General features: G+C 40.9%; 2 protein-coding genes across 2 annotated transcripts in view; one reads left to right on the top strand and one right to left on the bottom strand.

Moving 5' to 3' along the window:
- The window catches only part of dagla (diacylglycerol lipase, alpha), a 59100-nt gene extending 48733 nt beyond the window's left edge, over positions 1 to 10367 (bottom strand). The window contains exon 1 of the mRNA XM_083760057.1: positions 9627 to 10367. The gene's annotated coding sequence lies outside the window, so the exon portion shown is untranslated. The remainder of the gene's footprint in view (positions 1 to 9626) is intronic.
- An 8672-nt stretch (positions 10368 to 19039) lies between these two features.
- Positions 19040 to 20715, top strand: polr2l (RNA polymerase II, I and III subunit L). Its single transcript, XM_083793116.1, has 3 exons — positions 19040 to 19172; positions 20197 to 20302; positions 20423 to 20715. The coding sequence occupies exons 2-3, from the start codon at positions 20208 to 20210 to the stop codon at positions 20529 to 20531; spliced, it is 204 nt and encodes a 67-aa protein (XP_083649242.1). The 5' UTR covers positions 19040 to 19172; positions 20197 to 20207; the 3' UTR covers positions 20532 to 20715.
- Positions 20716 to 21735: the final 1020 nt, after the last annotated feature.

Here is a 21735-nt window from a genome sequence, read left to right as displayed (position 1 = left end):
CGTAGATGTACTACAAGAACAGCGCAAGGGGTACTATGATAGGAGCCAACCAATCATATCAACGCTCGAGGGGTACTACCCGGAAGACTTCGCCATTCTTCCGGGTCCTTCAAAACGCCACTGAGAAACCTCCATTGAAGTGAATAGCTGTCACTCCTCAATCTGTTCTCTAGATATATTATAACTCTATGGTTCAATCCCAGGCCAAGTCTTACCAAAGAATATAGACACTGTACTAATCCTCTCTGATTGGCACTCATGGTTGGATTGGGTATAAGTAACTGCAACATACTAGCATTATGTTCAGTGGGTTTACAAGGCAAGCTGCCTCATGCTACGGAAACAAGAGATGACCTGATGTCCTGACCTAAGGGCCACACATGGCCCAAGAACCGTTGGTTCCCAAGGCTACTTGCTTATGCATTATTGTAATTGGTAATGTGAACATGACTGATGCTTAATGATATTCATTACAATGAGTTTTGCCAACATAAATTCTAGAGGAAGAAAACATTTTGTAATGAAGCAGTTTGTGATGTAGACAGCACTATAATTGTATTGTATATAGTCATAGCACGCCATAGTACATATGTATAGCATATTAGTAAATATGTATAGTTTATATGTATAGTGTATGTATAGTTTCATTATATAGATATTCCACTGTTACTTTCTTAGCTTACGCATGTTTCATGATAAATGCTTTTATGTGATGTATTCCCATGCTTTTGTTCTTGCTTAAATGTAAGTCGCTCTGGATTAAGAGCGTCTGCTAAATGCCTAAATTGTAAATTGTAAAATTGTAATGAAGCGACCATATGTTTTTCAAAACGTGGTCGTTTTTTCAGCACAAATAAAATCACCAACCTGTATGAATGAGGCATCACCAAAATAAAAGTTTGATGTGAGATAATCTTGTCTGAACTAATTTCAAGATAGAAGATCTTGTTGCACCTGCATGTTTGCATTCTTGCATTGTAGTCTCAATGGCAGATTCTCAGTATGCTGCCTAAATGGATGACTGGTGGCATTTCCCAGCTGCACCCGTCATTAAATATCTTTGCAGGCACTAGTCTAATGCATGCAAGGATGCTTTGGAATATTTGCTAGTATGATTAGGTACAAAGAGCAAAAGTTATTTCCTGCAAAGTGAACGGTGCATGACCAGACTTTCCCTTACACCACATGGAGGAAATTTCTCAACATGTACTGACCTTAAACTGACTGCACTGACCTTAATACCAGACAGTGACCTTGTAGTTAGAGTGTCCACCCGAAAACTGGGAAGTCGGGGTTCGATCGCCAGCCCGGGTCATACCAAAGACTCTAAAAATGGGACCCAATGCCTCCCTGCTTGGCACTCAGCATCAAAGGGTTGTATTGGGGGGTCAAATCAACTAATCAAATGATTCCTGAGCGCGGCACGGCTGCAGCTCACCGCTCCTGTGTGTTGACAATTTGTTGGGTCAGTGATGTGGCTGCAGGTTGGGCCTGTCTCTCTCTGTCTCCTCTTCCCTTGGTCAAGCATCACCCCCAGCTTCAGCCTTATCCTCTGCCTGGGTCAGTGTCAATTCTCACCTCAGATCAGATTGTACTTCTCTTCCTCCCTTCTCCTGCCTGACCTCTCTCCCTCTCTCTCTCCATCCATACTACTATCTACCTATTCTACACAGTCTGAATTCTCTCCCGCTTAATCCCATTTCTTGGTTTCTTTCGGTACATGCTCTCGTCTCCTCCCATGCTCTTCCCACACGCTCATTCAGTATTCATATTTTCGGGGAACACTTATGAGCATGAAACGAGCAGCATACTGTACATGCTACTGCACCATTTCAAGGCTGAGGAAACCTATGCTGTATGCTTTCTTCCATCCTCCGCTCTCCTCCTCTCTCTTCTTATCTAGCTAATCCAGATTCTCGTTTTGGCTTCGTGTTGCTCTTCCATTTTTAGACTGAAAGCCATGTGCCACTCACTCCCACTCTCCCTCTGCCACTTTCTCCTGCTTTTCCTCCCATTGCCACCCACTCAATCCCTTTTTACCTCTTCCCACTCCATTCTCTATCCTGGCAGTTGGAGTGATATTTAAGCAGAGCACTGTAGCAAATAGTGTGGATTCACATAAATCAATATTTTATCATTTAATTGCGTAAAACAAATAACAGCTGATATGGAATACCGGTATTTGTTTTGGTGTGTTCAAACCAAACTTTGAATGTGTGTCTGTGTGTCTGTCTAATCACAGAAACTAGCATTCCACTTTTCGTGTACACTGCTAGTACAGTAGGCCAAGGAAGATGCTCCACAAAGAATGTTTCAAATTGGTATCATGGTGGTGCTATACCAGGCCACTTAATCCACCTGGATTCCTTGTATGATGACGCTCATTTCCGCCTGTGTTTGAAAAATAAACAAATCATCCAGGCCGCTTCACTCGTATGGATATGAAGAATCAACTAACTGAGAGAAAACGCTATCGTTACTGCTACTGGATTAGTGACTGTTGCAAACGATACAGACACCTCCCTGACAATAACGCAGAGACAGCTTGTTTATTTTTGGACCATAACACTTATATGAAACGATTTCAAGATGACCCCATGTTATTCTCCATAGAGAAATTATTTCCGTGAACCAGGGGAAGCGAGCGGATGAGCGAGTGACGTCAGGACTTTGGCGCTCTATTGTCTCCGCCGAGACTATGTTTTGCACCCTGTTCGTCTGCCTGTCCATCATCCGTCCGTCATTCTGTGAACAGCTAATCCATGTCACCATTGACTTGATTTCTGTGAAACTGTGTACACAAACTCCCTGGATACCAGGTAGATGTTAGGTAATTGGGGGGGGGTGGCTTGTGTGGTAGTCGTGCATCAATCGTAGTTGACTGGCTGGCTGCTATTTATACATTATTATATCACTACATAATGTTATATCATTGACCTTATGGTGTTATATTAACAAGGATAGGGTGATTAAAAAAGGTTATGCCAACTCGTGTTCTGACTTCTGAGTAACGTCGTCGCATTGTCATGCTTTCAACTAGATTGTTGTGGTTTGATTAGATCCCACGGTGTGAAGGGATCGTATCTAAGAAACACTGAAAGTGCCAACTCCCATTGGTCATGTCATGAGTAAATGAGCTGCTGAGCATTCTCAGACACCAGGTTCACACAGCTCAAGCAGTACATTCTTAGCAACAACAAGGAAGGGGACTGACCAGACCAGTTAACTGACGCGATGGAGAAAAACACCACGGTCCGTCGGTGGCCAAAAATAAAATCAAGAGCTGGATCAAGAAACTCTGGTGGTTCTAGCAACATGATAAATTGGCTAACAAATGTGTACACGTACAGAACCACTACCATAGCTTTTATTTATATTGTGATATCATCAAGATGGTCGTCATTTCCATTCACAAAATATATCTTAAAATATCTTTACATCTTTTTTTATTTCCATTTCTGCCAATGCAGCAAGCAATAACATTTTTAGAGCTTTCGTGCACCACACTGTATGATGGAAGCATTTGAAAATTGTGAGAGGCAACAGTCTGGCTCACGAGAGTAGGGTTAAAGGGATATTTCAATTGACTTAACACATCTGTGGGGTCATTTCAACGTCTACTCAGGAGTTTGAGTGCACCGGACCCCAGACAGTTTAGATTGTATTCCCCTCCCCTTATAACACAACGTTCATTCAACATTTGCGATTGTGAAAAACGCATGGACACACTAAGGACATGATATCCAAAGCGCTCCCCCGCTCATAAAACTTTTCCGAGGACACAGCTCCTAAATCATGTGGCATTGTGTGTGAATGTGTATAGTATACTGTATATACTATACTGTAGCCCCGAGAAGTAAGTCCACCCACCGGCTGGTACAGTAACCGTGACAACCGAGCAGATCCCATAGCCTGCAGGGTTCGTAACCGTGACAACAGAGCCGTTGTGGCGTACCATATTCACCCTAACCCAAAAAACGCTGATCGAGTTTTTTTGGAAAAGTGAAAAACACGCATATGGCAATTGTCAGTGGTCAATAATGCATAAGTCTGATCAGTGAAACCACTGAGAGAAGCTCGCTCTAGCAGACAGAGATTCACACACACACGTCAATGATGCTCTTTTCACTGCAGTGCACACGTCTATGCTGCACACACAGACATGCATACACTACATTTATTTATTTATTAATATCGGTATTGGTTAAAACATAAATAATAATTAATTCATGTGTTTTTTTAATCGGCTCTTAATATTGGCTATCGGTCTCTGTGATCACCACTAATCGGTATCGGTATAACAGGAAAATCGGTCGATCCCTAGACCCTAGTGCAAAGTTACTGTAGTGTGTGTGTGTCTGCGCGAGTCTGTGTCTGCATGTGCGTAGTTTACTTCAGCCAACAACCTTCTGGTCATGCAGTCACATTACTCATACCAATATGAAATATCTCCATTATGCAACTATAAAGTACTGTTGTATACATTGTTGGTTAATAATGGGTAAATGTTTGTAAAGCCGAAGCTCCACTGCAGCCACCGGGCGCCACGTCAGCGTCAATGCAGGAATGTTCCCTTTTTAATCAATGAAGGGTGCTCCACTGCCGACATTGCGTTGCATTGCGCAGCATTTGCCCCAGTTCATTTTTTACGCTGTCCTAACGCAACGCAACACAGTATGTGGAGCTTTGGCGTAATGCAGCATTAGCTGGGGGTCAACTACTACTACAGCTACTACTACTTTGGGGTGTTCAGCAATGCATGTACACACACACACACACACAGCACACAACACAAACTCTGAACATGGGTATGGCCTTCACAGGGCAGTATGAGTCACCAGAACCAGGCAAGGACGGGTGTTTTTGATCAATCTAATGGAGTTTGAAGTTACAATGGGAAGGGGGCATGTCTGATAAAATGAATATCAGATATCTTAACACTGAATCGAGCCACTGTGGGGTGTTCACAAAAGTTTGAGTAGATGATAAAATGACCCACTTTTTTTTTAACCCAGGCATCCCCATTTTGGATTAATTTCAAAACAATTTTACATTTGTCAATATCTTTCAGATATATATTTTTCACAAAATGTAACTCGCACCATCGCAACTGGTGGTCACACATTGATCTTGATTTTATTAATTCATTACATTTTACAAATGTTGTCTCCCTGCTCTATCGAGACATTTAGATCATGTCAAAGGTCTTGTCTCACCTATAGACACGAATTTTGACCTGATGGTCAAGATTCAAAATTCATCCCCTGAGAAAGCAAGCAGGCGCTATTGGTTCAATGGTAAAAATGTCAAGGTTCAAATCAGGGGTAGAAGAAGACAAGAAGTAAGTTACACAGTGCAGCTTTAAGTGAAATAACCCTTCAAGTATAAAATAGGGATAAAGTGGTTAATCATACTAATCATCACTTTAGTTTATCATTTTAAAGAAAAATCTATAAAATGTTCACGTCGAATTGTTCATATAACAAACATTTCATAAAAGAGCTTCTCAATTATTCGATTAATAAAACAAGTAATCAATAGAATAATTGCTAACAAATAATCTATAGCTGTAGGCAGCTCTATAATAAAGAAATGTCCAACTGACACCTAACTTTATTTCGGCTTCATACGGGATGGCAGATCCAAGCATGTTTGGGGCGGATGAAAGCATGTTAAATTGCCACCGAACACTTCTAAGTTCTGAACACCAAACCTCCTACTCAGTAATACTGTATGCCCATACAGTTCAATGAATCTGCCTAGCAACACCATGGCAACACAGTCAGTTTGCAGTTTACAGACATAAGCAGTGGTTTTAATACCAGTACTTCACCAGTATTTCATGTCTGACCAACTTCTGACCAATTAATCAATCACAGTAGCTGGACTATTATCGGCTAGTCTTGGAGGTACAAGATTAGCCCAAATAAGTTAGGAGTGGCACCACCAAAGTTCTGAATGATGTCATTTTGTACTTTGGCTGTTCAGATGGACTTATTATAGTCGGTCACTGTCACAAAATCCACCGTGGGAAGATGAATCATTGGCATGAGCAGAACCATGCTGAAGACAGTAGCACAGTGGAAACAACACAACTGATATTTACCTCAGCCTAAATGACCCCTAACAATACCAAAGGGTCACCATGCAACTCCTTGGGTCCAAACGGTTGCAAGGAGTTAACGCTAAAACCGTCTCGACCCTTTGGTGTGGTTTGGGCCATTGAATTCCATGCGTTGAATCACTAAGGTCAACGTGGGTCAACGTGCAACAAGACATATCACACCGCAGGGACAACGCTAAAACCGTCTTGACCCTTTGGTGTGGTTAGGGCTTTAGACTGATAAAATGAACATTTTCGAACAGAATCGAGCGCATTTTATCTGATGAAAGGAAAGCTACAAGGTTTTTATCATGTGACAACCTCAAGCACAATACTTTAAAATCAGACATGTCTACTCTGAAGTGAGTGGTGCAACAAGGAAGGCAATATTATGTTTCTGCACTAGGTCTACATCTATTCTAAGATATCATCCTAACCCAATTTGTGCCCAAGACCGTTTCGGACGCGGGGCGGCTTGTCGGAACCGGGCCGGCACACTGAGCGCGTTCCTGTGGGTCTGGAAGTTCGGGGTACCCCCCGGGAAACCCCACACAGAGTTGCACCACTCAGTTTTTATTCATATCTGGCTGATTTCACAAATTATTTTCTTCAAGAAAAATGTTAAAATCCCATATATGCTATTGCATAATATTATGCTATTTCACTGCTAACAACAATAAGACTGGTCAACTGCAACTGTGTGAGAAGCTAATTCTTGTAATAGGAACATTACATTAAATCATATCACAAACAGTACGGTCTAAACAAAAGGTTTATACTCTAAACGGTATGTACAGATGGGTAACAAATTAAAGAAAACCTGGATAAATGAATGGAAACAAATGCAGATTGTTCGTTACAGATGTAATGCATAATACACAATTTACATCCAATAACATTCTACCATGCACTGTTGTAACATGTATAAAAATGCTGAGCAGGCCGACATGACCTTGATTTTGGATCAAGACGGCAAGAGAAAAAGTATTATCTAAATTATCAAATATCTAGGGCCCATATAGGAATTCATTTTCCTGTGCATAGCTCAATGCGATATGTTAGGTGTACGCTACTCAGCTACTGTATTTTAACAGTAAAAGAAAATCTGGAAATATTTGGCACACCAAGTACTACCAGAGCAAAATATTTGCTGTGATGGTATTTGCTGGAAAAAGGTTGAGAAGCACTGATCTAGGTTCATTCCTCCAGGGTTCATTATTGGGGCACAGATGGCAGGTGCTTCAGTCACAAAGTCTGCTCAACTGGCTGCTAGGGTTTCAATAGGAAGGAACAGTGACGAAAGTGACATATGCATTTTTATCTATAATGGACAGATATCAGTAAATTGGATCAACGAATATCAAGACTGCCGGAAGACTCACATTCGATGACTGTGCATATACTGTGCATTCATACAATATGTAAGGAAAAACTGAGTAGAAGAGCAACTCTTCCTCAGGTGACTGAGAATGTCAATACAGGACGATGTGATCAGACTGTGTCAGCAAGAACAGTCCGTCAAGCTACATTCTAGGATGTTATAACAGGGTCGCAGTGTATAAACCCCTCATTACAGAATATCTTATAGTTTGAGAGTTCAGTGATAGAAAAACCATAGGCTGGTGTGTGCGACGGTGTGTGTGCGTGCGTGCGTGCGTGCATGCGTGTGTGTGTGTGTGTGTGAGGGGGGTTGGGGTCCATTGAACTTTTAAGGGAAGGGTCACTGCAAATTGAGAGTGATCCTCACCTTTATCCTATGACCAAACATTTGTCCTCATGGGAGTGGTCACTTCCAGGATGACATTGCACCACACCACCACCCATCCACAGGGCATTTCTGAATGGGGAAAGAGGCCACCTGGGAAACAGAGGGTCCCAGGTTCAATTCTGTGCCTCAGCAATGTGTCCTTGTGTCCCTGAGCAAGACACTTAACCTTAACTGGCCTCTACAACCGCTCACTCAGTCTGAGTACTTGAACAGCTAATAGACAAGTGAAGCCGGAAATTGAATTTCCCCCACAAATGTATTCCCCCAAATACATTTTTATGACTGAATGATTTGACGGGTATGCAAATGATGAATCATATGCTATAAGCTATATGGCCTTCAGTTTCCCGATATCAACCCAATAATACACCTATAGGAGATTGTGGACCACCATGGTCAAAACAACAAATTAGGGCCTGGGCCATGGCTCAGTGGTCCAGGCACCTTGGCTTGCAATCCAGTCTGGCAGTGTGCCTCGGGTTCGACTCCCGATCCCGACGGCCTTTACTGCATGTCTTCCCTCCCCATCTCTCTCCCCATTTCCTGTCAGCCTACTGTCTGTCCCTCCATAAAAATATATAAAATAAAGGCGAAAGCCACACAAAAAAAACATTAAAAAAAAACCAACAACAAATTAGGGAATATTTCATTGGTGTTCCAGCCCTCACATAGAATTCCAATCCAGAGATGTGTACAATGCGGTTCTGGCAGCTTGTGGTGGCCCAACACATTAATAAAACATGTTATGTTGATTTGCACTTTAATTCATCACCTGTCTGTATCTTAATTGCTTCTCTCTCAATCCTTACCTTGTGAGTCGTCTTTTGGCACACAGGTGATTGATTTTTATTTTAAGTAATAGGTAGTACACTTACTACATAGGCACTGCCAGTGTAAATTAGGTCAGTCTGTGACATTTATTTTTCAAATTCACTTTTTGCATTTTGTGTTTCTATGCAGATGATAAGTTGCAAAAAAAAAAAAAAAAAAAGATTATCATATAATAGTGATCAGGGGCAGACTGGGTCTTCTTTCTGCATAAAGGATATCATTTTGTTGGATACTATATACAGTACATACACCCTGACCCTGTGCTCATACATAGTATTATGATAACATTCCACCCAATTGCCATCTCTTTCAAATGATATCATGAAATATACATGAATAGGTGAACAAGGCACAAGCTTGACATTATCTGTGGACAAAATGAAAAATGGGTGTGACATTTCGTTTCGTGGAATCTCATTAGCAGTCCTGTCAAGTCTGCATATATGACCCTAAGTGGACTACTTATGTCTGGGACTGTGTACAATAATACAATAGTTTAAGTTCAAGCAATAATACTGGTTGATGGATGCAGTTCAGAAGGAATTTGTCTTAAATATTGTCAAGACGTTAATAGACAACAATTAGAATGCCCCGTGGGCTGTGGGTTGAATGAAAATCCAATCCATTTAACAGTTGCTTTAGTGACCTGTAAAGTTAGGCCTTGTGGAAATGTGTCCCTCATCCAAAAGAAAAAAAAAACACTATGAAAATGAATTTAACAGGTGAAAAGCCATTCACGTTTAAAAGATACACAACAAAATCCTCATTGTAAATGTATACATTTGTAACTGCGAGAGTAGGTAGCCTACAAATGGAAACAAATGTGCCCTTCCATTTGTATAATGTCGGAGTTTAATTAATTAATTGGGCTATAGTGCAGAGCACCACTGTTTCCCTCTCTCTCATCCTGCTGCTGCTACTCACCTGTATTTTGACGATGCCTTGCCAAGACCCACTGCATCGGTTCCGTTCGCTGTCCCATATCCTTCTTCTCAACCTCGTTTATCCCTCCTGACACCAACACGGCAACCAACCCGCTTCGGAAATGTTATGCCGATGATGACACGATTTGACTTATACAGACGTCATGTCGGACGGCAGAGCACACAGGAGGACCTGTATAGATCCGTCAAGTACCGAGCATGAAATAAATCAGGGTTCCACACACACAGACAAACAGTGTGATGTGCCACCGGGCGGGTGTCTGTCAGTCAGCACCGCACCGACAAACCACGGCTCAATCTCTGCTAGTCTTTTAACGAGGAGTTCGGTTCCCGTAGTAAAAATTGCAACACGTCGTCGGTTGTTGCAGGTTTTATTTCCCGTGTGTCTTTTTAGCATCTGTGTCCGAGGAGTTCTTCATGGTGTGTGTGTGTGTGTGTGTGTGTGTGTGTGTGTGTGTGTCAATAGGAAAGAAGAAGAAAAAAAGACAAGTCCGTCGCGGTGAATGATTGAATCTTCCGATACTGATAGTGATACACCCAGTAGAAACAATCCGACACTACCGGGACAACCCGGGACAACTCCCGAACCTCCTCAGCGGCGGCGGAAGGCAGACGGGCAGGTCCCGAGCAACTGGCCCACCTCCTCTCCCTGGACTAAACCTCTCTCTCCAACGATACGTCGTTTCTATTCCCATTCCCACTGACTCCGCTGCTGCGGCTCAAACATTTTTTTTTGCTCAAACATAGAAAGGCTCACCACTGCGCAATATGCGTAGAAAATGTACGTCATTGGAATTTGCGTTGTTTACGTAGACCTGTGGCTGTCCTGTTGTTTAGTACTGTTGATAAAAGGGATGGGATTCTGCGTTGGAGGCGGTTAAATGGCTTTGTGAATAACGCGGAATGTCCGGGTCTCAGGGGAGAAGACCCTATCCTTTATAACTCTATGCTATGGAGAAGACCGGACCTCGGCCATACTCGCGCCGATTTCTAAAAGGGGATCCGTATGTAAATTAAAATGGCCTCGTTTTATAACCTGTCGCTCCTCATTTTGAAAGGCTTTTTAGTGGGTTTGCGTGAAATGTTGGCTCGCCTGGTTATTCTGACAAGCTTTGGAATCTTATGAACTAAAGAAATAATATTGCTCCAGTTGTACAACCGTCCATCACGTAACGCATGCGCATCATCGCATGTAAAATTTGTCTGACAGTGAAGTTTGTTACCATGGTGACACACCACCAGATTTACAGCGAAAGACAACAATTTCTTCTCGTGAAACGAACATTATTGAATCTTGCTCAATTATAATAGTGTATTTTGTGCCTATCAGTGACACTGACACTTAAACTATGTTTAATATTGTAAAAATATAGGCCTATAAGCAATATATATTGGCTACATTTATTAAAAATAGATTTACAATTAAGACAAACTGTTACCTACAACAGATTCCTATTGCCTTCAATAGTAAATTATGTTATTTAAGGTCTGAAAGCAGATATTGAATGATATACCGGTAGTTGATTTGCAGTTCACATGCAGGGACCAGGCCACTTCAGCTAGTCTAGTGATGAGGATATGTTTTCCTTGGAGAAAGATGACATAGATTAATGTATGTATGCTGTACAAGACAGATTGACCCACTATTATACTCCTATTATACTCTAAGCGCAACTGTAATTAAACATTGAGCAGCAGATAGGTACACAGGAACGGGCAGGAGCTGAGTCGAGAGAAGAATACTCCAAAAAATACCCCTGACATAATGTGGTGAACCTACAGAATTAAATGGACATAAAGCACAAAATAGACACCCCTCTCTTTTGAGGATACGATGGTACAACCCAGGCTCTCCTCCCTCATCCTTCCATCCTGTTTCTGTCCCTGTCCTCCATCTCTCTACCTCCTCTCTCCTCTCATTTGCTGATCGTAGGCTAAGGACATTCTGAATCTGAGCTCCAGCTGCTAGCTTTGCAGTAGCACCTTATTCATCCTTTCTTCTTGCAATCTCTACCAGGCTGAGGGATAAGTGAAAAATTAAAGGTATGTTGTTGTAGCCATAATTCATCCTATACCATTGACATTATTTGGCATTAATTAATTTATGGCCTCTGTAGCCAAGTATTCGTCATCCAAACTGATGTGACATCCTTGCATTACCGTATATCTGTAGTTTTCTCCACATTTTCCTTCTTCACCTTGTCTGACTTTATTACCTCTATTGCGGTCACCTTCTCTCCTCCATCTTGTCCTCCTTTTATAGTTCATGCAAATCATACCTCATACTGTGTGTTTTGTGATGGTACATACAGATTTGAAAGTCATAACGTCTCTGTCGGGTGAAAACATCATATCTCAAACTGTTACTTTTCAGGATTCAAATTCAAAAATAGCAAAAGTAGCAGATCTACAAGCTCAAAACGTGTAGCTTTGTGCCATTTTTCCACCTTGCAGTTCTATTACTTTTGGTGCTTTTGTGTGATGCTGTAGTGTGATCAAGTAGGGCATTCATTTACAGCAACAATATACTGTACAGTCATTTTCAACTCAAGTATAACACTATATGGCCATTTGCAGATGCAGTGTACTATAGTCCAGGCTCGGCTCCAGGATGAAATGACTGAGGGGGCATTTGAAAATGGCGAGGGTGCACATCTAATTTGTATATAGTAAAACTATGCTGTATGTATGTACATAAAAGTGAGGGTGCAGAATTTGGAACGGAGGGTGCTGGGCACCCTCTGGCACCCCCGTGGCGCCGGGCCTGCTATAGTCCGTTCCTCCATTACAAAACTAGCCCCCCCACCCATGAGAACGCTCTACATGGGACAGTGTTGTCCACACAGCATTTTCTTCCAAGAAAGTTTATTTCACAGGTACTCAATATAAACTAGTCTTTTGTACCTAAGCATATCAGGAAATTTCCAATGTCATCTTTTTCCAAGGTCACATAAGGCCTTGCAAACTCTAGACTGCTTTGTTCCCATATGGTCATGTGCATTTGTAAGGCTCTTTTGTATAACATAAAACAGATAACATTCATTTCTGAGCCTAAGGTCATTATGTGCCTTTGTAAGGCTCTTTTGTATATCACTATAACATAAAACGGATAACATTAATTTCTGAGCCTAATCCAGATAATCTCTCTATAATCTATGTAATCTGTCTATGTCTGTTTGGTGCATCCTCAAGTGAAGCGGTACGCATCCTACCTTAGAGGGGCTGCTCCTGACCACACCACACCTCTGTTCCTGGTTCCATTATGGAATCCAAAGCCAAGAGCGGGGCACCAGTGCCCAAGCCAACATCTAAAGCAGAGAAGAAGGAGCCAGCAACCCCTCGTAAGGCTGACCCTGCCCCAGTGGCCCCCGAGCCTGAGAATCCTCCTCCACAGGACGGAGCAGCTGAGGCCGAGGCTGCATCAGAGGGTGAGGAGGCTGCTGCCTCCAGTACAGACTCTCTGGAACACCTGAAACCCTTCCTCATCGGCGGTGCTGTAATCGCTGCAGGGGCCATCTTGCTGGGGGTTTTGCTACTGGCGAGGAGAAACTAAAGCAACTCATATATCCAGAGATATTTATTGGCTGATGTTAATGGTTGGATCCTAGACTATCATGGTAGAGATGGGCACTGTACATTGTGTGTCTTTGCAGCTTGACTGCCTAAAGTAAATTAATTTACAGAAAATTTGTGTAAGGCTCATATGGGACATAAATATACATAGAATATGCATGAGTTTCCTTCACCACTAAGATTGCACCTAATCTGTGAAGATCAATTTCATAAGAACATTCACAATATATGGAACTGAGCTTATATCCTTAAACAATCTAGAGCAAGTATGATCACTAACTTTAAATTGTTTGTCCCAATTTGCACAAATCCACTCAATATCTGTGCACTATTGGTTCTTGGTTGAGTTTACCTGCAGTTGTTTAAAACTTAATTCATAATTCTGAGATTTAATTTGACACTGACAGATATTTAAACTATAGTTAAGAGGTGAAGGAAGGTCATATGATGTAGTCATAAAACATGGAAAAGCTAGGCCTGCACATAGTTGAAACTGTGCTTTATGATGTAAGGATTTTGGCTAAATCAATACTTGATAATAATTCCTTTTCTTCTTGAGTTCAGTGCAGGAGCCATGTAGGCCCGAAATATAAAATTAGAGACCTGTACATTTGCAAACAAATGGCTGATGGTTCAGGAAGTGGCATTTTGAGTGTTTGAGGACAGGTGTACTTATGTATGTATTGCAATTTTTGTGTCAGCACTGACTGTGGAGTGATAGCTTTTCATGTAACAGCAACATTTTGTCACATATCAATCACAGAATATTATAGAGTAATGGCTGGTTTAAACTGTTGACATCTTAATTATATATCTTTGTTTCAGCCTGACCAGTCAGTCAGTAGTAAAGTAGTTAGATTCTTAAGCTATTGCCAAATATGTGGTTCAGAATAAGCCTGGTTATTTTGTGTTTATATTGCAGTATGGTGTTGTATAACTAAACAAAGGTGTATTTTAAAGATACTAAGTGGAGATTTGTATTTCAAGTATTTCAAATGTTGTTGGAAATCCACAAATCCTAATACAACAATTAGAATGGATATCCCATCCACAATAATTTCTCTGATTGGTTTGAAAGGCAATTTGGGATGGTTTATTCTTTTTTCCAGAGTGGTTGGAACTACTGCTCATTCACTTATATTGTAACAACAAATGAAAACCTTCAATCCATGGTACACACTACATATACACATACACTATAATATAAACAGTAGATCGTTGAAAGTTGTATAGTCAAGAAATCATACCCATAATGTACGTAGCCTATAACTACTGTACATATATCCTATAGCTAGCAAAAAAAGCATGCCATACTTCTGCATTGAATCCAAACCATCAAGAGCTTTAGTATAAAGAGAAATGTTTTCATTTTGTGAATGGTAGTATGTTTATTGGTCGGTGAATAATGGTAGATGAGAGAACGAAAAGTTAAAATTATTTTTATATTCAATACAGGCTACCAAAAGATAACCCCTCTGAGTTGTTATCTAATATATCTATGGGATTTATGTTATATTATTTTGTCATTGCATAAATATTGCTTGCACTTAAATAGCTCAATGTAATATCTCAGAATATAGATTAGAAAGTGAACAAGCAATAATTTAGGATGAATACAATTGCTTGGTTCTTGAAATAGTTGTCAGGCGACAACTATTTCAACTATTAGAAGATTTTCAACACATCAGTAATTGGAAATCTTACTTCAGACTAGCACCACAATAGACACCCCCAGTAATTATGTCAAATATTTTACCAACAAGTGACAAAATAATATTCACCTTACATGTACAACAGTGTACTGAACAGAAATCTCCTATTTATTTTTGTTATTTCAACAGCGTATAAATGCAATAATTCAGATAGGACTCCTCATTTTAGCACGTGCTGTAGCAATTGAATTGACATTAATGATGACGATGTTGATGATGGTGACTGATGATATATTCTTATATATATCCCTGCAACATTTTCCCTCATGCACAATCTCTCCTCTGCCCCTCTGCCACCAAAGCTCCTAAATGTAAAATAAAAAAACCCAATGGTTCCAAAAAAGAAAATAAATTCTTCCAATGTAACCTGATCTATATTAAACACAATGAAACAGCCCAAGTCAGTGTTTTATTGACGTCTTTACTCGAAATGTAGGGGAAACATCCTGTTACCTGTTACCTATCCACTTCGTGCCTTGTGGCACATAAGGCCTTCACATAGCGCTTCCACCCTTCACGGTCAGCTGCTGCCATCCTCACTTCAGACCATGACCTCCATCCTGCCTCTTGTCTTTCTTCACCTCCAGGTGGTCTTTGGTCTTCCTTTCCTTCGTTTCCCTTCTGGTGCCCATGTCAATGCTATGTTGCAGTCATTGTTGTGGTCCTGTCGTAGTATGTGTCCAATCATCTTCCATCTACGCAGCTTCACTTCCTCAGTCCTCACTCAGCGGCTTCAGGGGAAACATCCACCAATGAGGAAAAAGTATGATTTTGCTGTAAAGAATGTGTGGCATTTGCTGTCAAATGAGTGTTTATACAACAGACAAGGAGGATACATACAGTATCATGCCCATGCTTTGTTGCTGATGGCTTCTATACCTGAACTGAGGTGTTCCTGCCTATATAATAATGAATTGCATTTTTTATAGCGCTTTCCCAAGTGCTCAAAGCTCTTTACAATGGTACATTCATTCATACATTGCCCAAGGACACTTAGACATGTGGACAGGAGGAGCCGCGATTCGAACCGCCTACCCAGGGATCATTGGACGACCTGCTCTACCTCCTGAGCCACAGCCGCCCTGCCTATGTAAGCTCCTGTTGTACTGCTGCATAAAAAGGCTTACCACTCCAAATATGAACATTATAGCAAATATGAACTACAAATGTATACCAGACATTCCTATAATAGGCCTATTTGTCAACCAATTTTTTTTTTACCAGAAGTTGTTTTCTAAGATGACACTTTCATCATCCACATTGTTGAAATTTCACTAAGAAATCCAAATCAAAACATATTATGAATATTATAAGAAGAATGAACCTCCAGGAGATCAGGTATAGACTTTCTATACTAGGTGCTAGGCTAGCACAGGGTTAAGGGGTAATGATAGGGTGGATGAGTTGGGCTTGGTTGGTCTTTACATAAAGGGAAATATTGAAATTGAATATTGCTTTATTTTAAAGTTGGTGCACATACCCTGAAGAAGGCAACTTGTTTGTCGAAACGTTGGTAACAATAAAAAGTATTTTTGGCATCGGGACTATACAAGCTGTGCAGCCTCTTCTATTTTAAAGGTTGGTGCACTGAGCATAAAACAAAACACAGGATACAGGACATAGGACAAGACTCAAGACACCACACCTCAAGACACAAGATCCAAGATCAAGAACACCTCAACACATTATAACCAAGGTGTCTGCCTGTCTGGCTTTACAACCCAGATACCTTGCATAGCTTTACCACTGACACATGCCTCCTCTATTTGAGCGACCACATCAAACACGAGGTGGATGCTGGCAAATACTGCGGCATGGTCATGCTGGACCCCAAAAGGCTTTTGACACTGTGAACCACTCCATACTGGTTAACAAGCTAAAAGCTATTGGTTTTGATAGCACATCAGTGAGCTGGATGCAATCCTACCTGGAGGGGAGAGAACAGATGGTGGAGGTGAACGGAACACTGCCCCCGCCCCCCTGCCAGTGAGCTGTGGCGTTCCACAAGGAAGCATACTAGGGCCTTTACTGTTCCTAATATATGTAAACGACATGACATCAGTTTGTGACTGCAACTTGTTCCTGTTCGCATGATGACTCAGCACTGCTGGTCTCGGACAGGAACAAACTGCAGGATGAAAAGACCCTCAGCTCTGAACTCGGTAGAATCTGCACCTAGGCTCGCTGATAACAAACTATCCTTACACCTGGGAAAAACTGAATCTATTCTCTTCGGATCAAATACTAATCTCAGCAAGGCAGATGGCTTCTTGGTTAGAGTGGGTGACAATATTATCACACAAAAAGATGAAATTACCTACCTATAGGTTCCATTCTGGAGGCCAATCTTTCCGGTGATAAAATGGCCACCAACGTAATCAAAAAAGTCAATCAAAGAACAAGATTCCTTTACAGGATCTCCTCACTGGTCAACAAAAACACCTTGAAGACCTTAACAGGAGCCCTCGTACAAAGTTTCTTTGACTATGCATGCACCTCTTGGTACCACAGCACCTCAAAGGCCCTTAAAACAAGGCTCCAGACCTCCCAAAAAAAATGGTCAGGCTCTTACTTGGCCTCACCCCTGCCCACTTTGACAGGCTGGGATGGCTTAGGGTCTACGACAGAGTACAGCATCTTGCAATGGGTCTGGTCCACAAGATTCGATACACCACCAAGATACCCATGTACCTGTCTAAATACTTCCTTAATGTAAACGAAGTCCACACCCACAACACCAGAGGGAGTGGAACAAACCATGTAGGCTACAACCCAGATTCGGCACAAACAAGGGACTAAATTATTTTCGCTCCTATGCCACCAAAATGTGGAACGCCCTAGCAACAGTCATTAAGACATGTGAATCCCTTGACTCCTTCAAAACCGCTCTCAAAGGGCACCTACGGAGGACGGCTGCAATTCGAAACTGGCCCCCGTAAAATCTGAATCCCCCCCCCTTTTCCCCCTCACTGTATAATGTATCTTTTCCCTTTTTTGCTTCCTATATGATGAATTCCTGTTCTGTTCTTTAGCTACATAGAAATGTCTATTTGTATGTCTCTAAATGTTTGTATGTCTCTAAATGTTTTGATGAATTGAACAATGTGGACCCTGTTGTAAACAAGTGTAATGCTTAATTGGGTCGTCCACTCACAGTTAACAGTCTTTGTATTGAGTTTGTGCTTAAAATGTACTGTAAATTCTACAAACTGTTAATAAATATTTCAATCAATCAATCAATGACTCTCGTATTCATACGAGAGTCATGAAGAAACTTCACCCTGTTTTTGGCGAACGCTGCATTTACAAGATTTCCGTATATATAAACATTCAGATTTCAAATATAAAGTACTCACAATTTGTCCCACGGGTGTTAGTTAGTAGCAGCTCCAGGCTCCAGCGATTATAATTTCTGCATCCCGCGTTGTTTAATAAAAAGCATTTTTATCCGAGGTGTTATTTTGCCATTGGCTTTCAACTACGCGCCCTCCGGGTGGCACTCAGTGTGTTCGATATAGGTACGCTGACCGCCCTGCCAATACAGACTAATAGGCGAGTGCGCTCCCGGTGTGCAACTGTGGATTTCCCAAACGAACCCCGTTTGAAAAAAGTAGCCTGGGAGCTTGGACAAAAATGCTTTTTATTAAACAACGCGGGATGCAGCAATTCTAATCGCTGGCGCTGCTACTAACTAACACCCGTGGGACAAATTGTGAGTACTTTATATTTGAAATCTGAATGTTTATATATACGGAAATCTTGTAAATGCAGCGAGCGCCAAAAACAGGGCTAAGTTTCTGCATGACTGTCATGATAATTATCATGGCAGTCATGTTTCAGGGCTAATGCACTGCCAGTCTGCCATTGTCTAAAGACATTTTTTCAGGGGAAAGGCACAATAGATATATACATTTCAGTATCTTAGAGTGACCAATTTGAGAGACAAATGTTGAATTATGTATTTAATAGTTATAGGTATGGCTATGGCTATGGGTCCCTAATTATTATCGAAAGCCTGAGTAGGGACTATTTGCGTTGAATAATTATGAGACAAGTAGGTGGCGGTAATGCACGAATGTGTGTGCCAAACCCAATAATAAACTGTAATAGAAGAAGAAGCTGCATGCAACATTGGCATTGCAGTGCATGGCAACCGCTAAAACAAGATTGTCCAGTCTTGCAGATATTTCGTACTTATTTTCTAAAATTACTTACACCACGTACTTAGTTCTGTGTTGACGGTGAGTAAGACATTCATTTGATAGTAGTTGATATTCAAAGTTATGCCTGCCTCCAAGTTACTGCTCTAGCTGTCGTTGCATTAGAGCTATGGATCAGAGCTATCTGTTAGCTAACCTTAAGCTATATTATTCTTTAATGTAATGTTAACTTACACTTGTTTTTTTAATATCTTGAATAATAGTACATATTTGCTAACGATGGTACAGCTAGATAAGCTAACAACATAACGCGTTAAATCTGTTAACGTTGTTATGGGACATCATACACGCGAATTAGCGTTAGCCTGCTAGCGTTTGGTTAATAACCATATTTGTGGATTACCCTATTTCATATTTAGGCTATTCGAAAAAGGCATATGAGCTGATATTCTTCAAAAATGGACGTCACGTTAAAATGGTCATTATACCGCTAGAGAAATAAATAGCTTAATGACTGAGAGAAGTACGAACCCGAAACCACCCGCGATATTGCAATATTGCATCAAAACAGGAAGGACTGTTCTATATCCCTGTGGGCTATAGTACAACGCAACAAAACTTTTTTTGTATTTAGTAAACTAAATATTGATTGAATTCTCATCAAATTTGTTACTACACTACTAGGTAGTACAGTCAAAGGTTATGCTAAAAGGATAACACAAAATGCCCCTGGGTGGGTGCTCCATTTTGGTCAATACTAATTAATTACATTGGTTGTGGTAATAGTTATGTTGGGCCGACAGATGTCATGGGAGCTCAGGGTCAAGGATACAGAAAAAGTGGGCACCGGCTATTTTTCCCCAAATGCAAAAAAATAAAAACTTAAAGATGATTTGAACATGCACAGTAGGCCTATGCCATTATCCCTGACCTAGCGCCGCTCTGAATTTAACTACCCTTAAACTTCTTGTTATAGAGCCATGAACATTATGCCTAATTATACTTTTGACACATGCCTTAGTATAAATCAGGCATTACACAACAGACAACCACAAGTGATACTTATTAATGATACTTATTAATATCTGATATTGTGCTGTTACAGGAGATTTCACAATGATCATCCCAATTAGATGCTTCACCTGTGGGAAGATCGTGGGAAACAAGTGGGAGGCATACCTTGGATTACTTCAAGCGGAGTACACTGAGGGGTGAGGTGTTTATGCACAGATGTATAGTACCTGCCTGCTTTGTCGGGCCATGTTATGTGCTACTCCATCACTTATTTTCTTTTTTAAATCAATTTCCAATGTCTCCCTCCCCTATTGCAGTGATGCCCTTGATGCACTGGGTTTGAAGCGGTACTGCTGTCGGAGAATGCTCCTTGCTCACGTGGATCTTATTGAGAAGCTGTTGAATTATGCTCCCTTGGAGAAGTAATCATTGATGAAGCCATTTCCGAGAACTGTCAAGGATGGACTCAAATGCAATGGACTTGTGCAGACTGACGAGAAAGAGAATATGGAGTTACAAAGTTGACCATAGTGAATACATTTGACATGCTTTAGTGGATCTTACTACACTTTTCTTTTTTTATAAATAAAGCTTTCAAATTATATCCTTGCTTATGATCCATGATGTATTTTTTCCCCACTAGTAGCATGAAGGTCTCAAGAAGAGCCTGACAATATTTTTGAGGAATAAAAGTTAACATACCGGTACAAAATCACACACGAAGATATTTAATGGAGCCAGGATATTTTTGTACTATAGTTCAAAATGAGCAATCAGTAAAATGCAGATGATGGATGGAGCCCGCACACCACAGGTACAAAAAAGAGGTTCTTTATTGATAATTCTGACATTTTTATCTATTTGATCTTCATCAGGTCAGATTAATCAAAACCTCACTGGGAATTTAAATGGTCTAAAGCAACTTTCTGCATTGTTTTGAAAAGAAACATTGTATACATTACCATACCTCTGTGGTGGGTGAATCTGCATGAGCAGCAGGTACAAGCTGCCCTAATTTGTTCTGGAGGAGTTGGCCATGACAGCCACCTCCAAGCTCCTTTAATGTACTCACCTCTGGCACCAATCCTGCTTTCTCCAAGAGCTAGTTGAGTATGTGATGCCCCCCCCAGCTCAGCCAACATCTGCAGTACAGTACACAAGACCTGAGCCGCCTCAGGAACAGTTTGCTGTGGCTCATCCTGTAGTTCAGGTGTACACCCAGGAACTTGGTGTCCACGACCCCCCATGGATGGGGCTAGGCATCTCTTTTTGCTGTAGCAGTGATCCATAACAGCTTCTTGGCGTTTCTTGTGTTGAGAATTTCTGGAGGTGACAGTGGCAGTAGTAAGGTATTTGACATTTTGTCCCAATTCTGAGCTTTTCTATAACCAGTTTCAGATCAAAGCATTACCTTCTGTAATGTATTGTGATTTATATTATTTGTATTTTACTTTAAATTTGAAATATTGGGGGAGAAATCATAACCAATAATATTATGGTCAAGATTAGAATGAAAATATGGTCTGGTCCCATAATTTAATGCACAAAATGTATATGACGGTTTGTTTCAGGAAAAGCTATTCCTAATTTGTTGAAACATGAAATTTGGTAGTGACTTTGAAGTTTCAGC

Source organism: Protomyctophum parallelum, assembly GCF_964188405.1.
Source record: "Protomyctophum parallelum genome assembly, chromosome: 2".
In the NCBI taxonomy this organism is placed as follows: domain Eukaryota; kingdom Metazoa; phylum Chordata; class Actinopteri; order Myctophiformes; family Myctophidae; genus Protomyctophum; species Protomyctophum parallelum.
This window is presented reverse-complemented; position numbering and strand designations above follow the sequence as displayed.

Bases quoted from the DNA above. Each gene is read 5' to 3' on its own strand.
- polr2l (XM_083793116.1), top strand. From the start codon at position 20,208: ATGATCATCCCAATTAGATGCTTCACCTGTGGGAAGATCGTGGGAAAC. The intron at 20,303-20,422 runs GTGAGGTGTTTA...CCCCTATTGCAG, and splicing joins CAAGCGGAGTACACTGAGGG to TGATGCCCTTGATGCACTGG.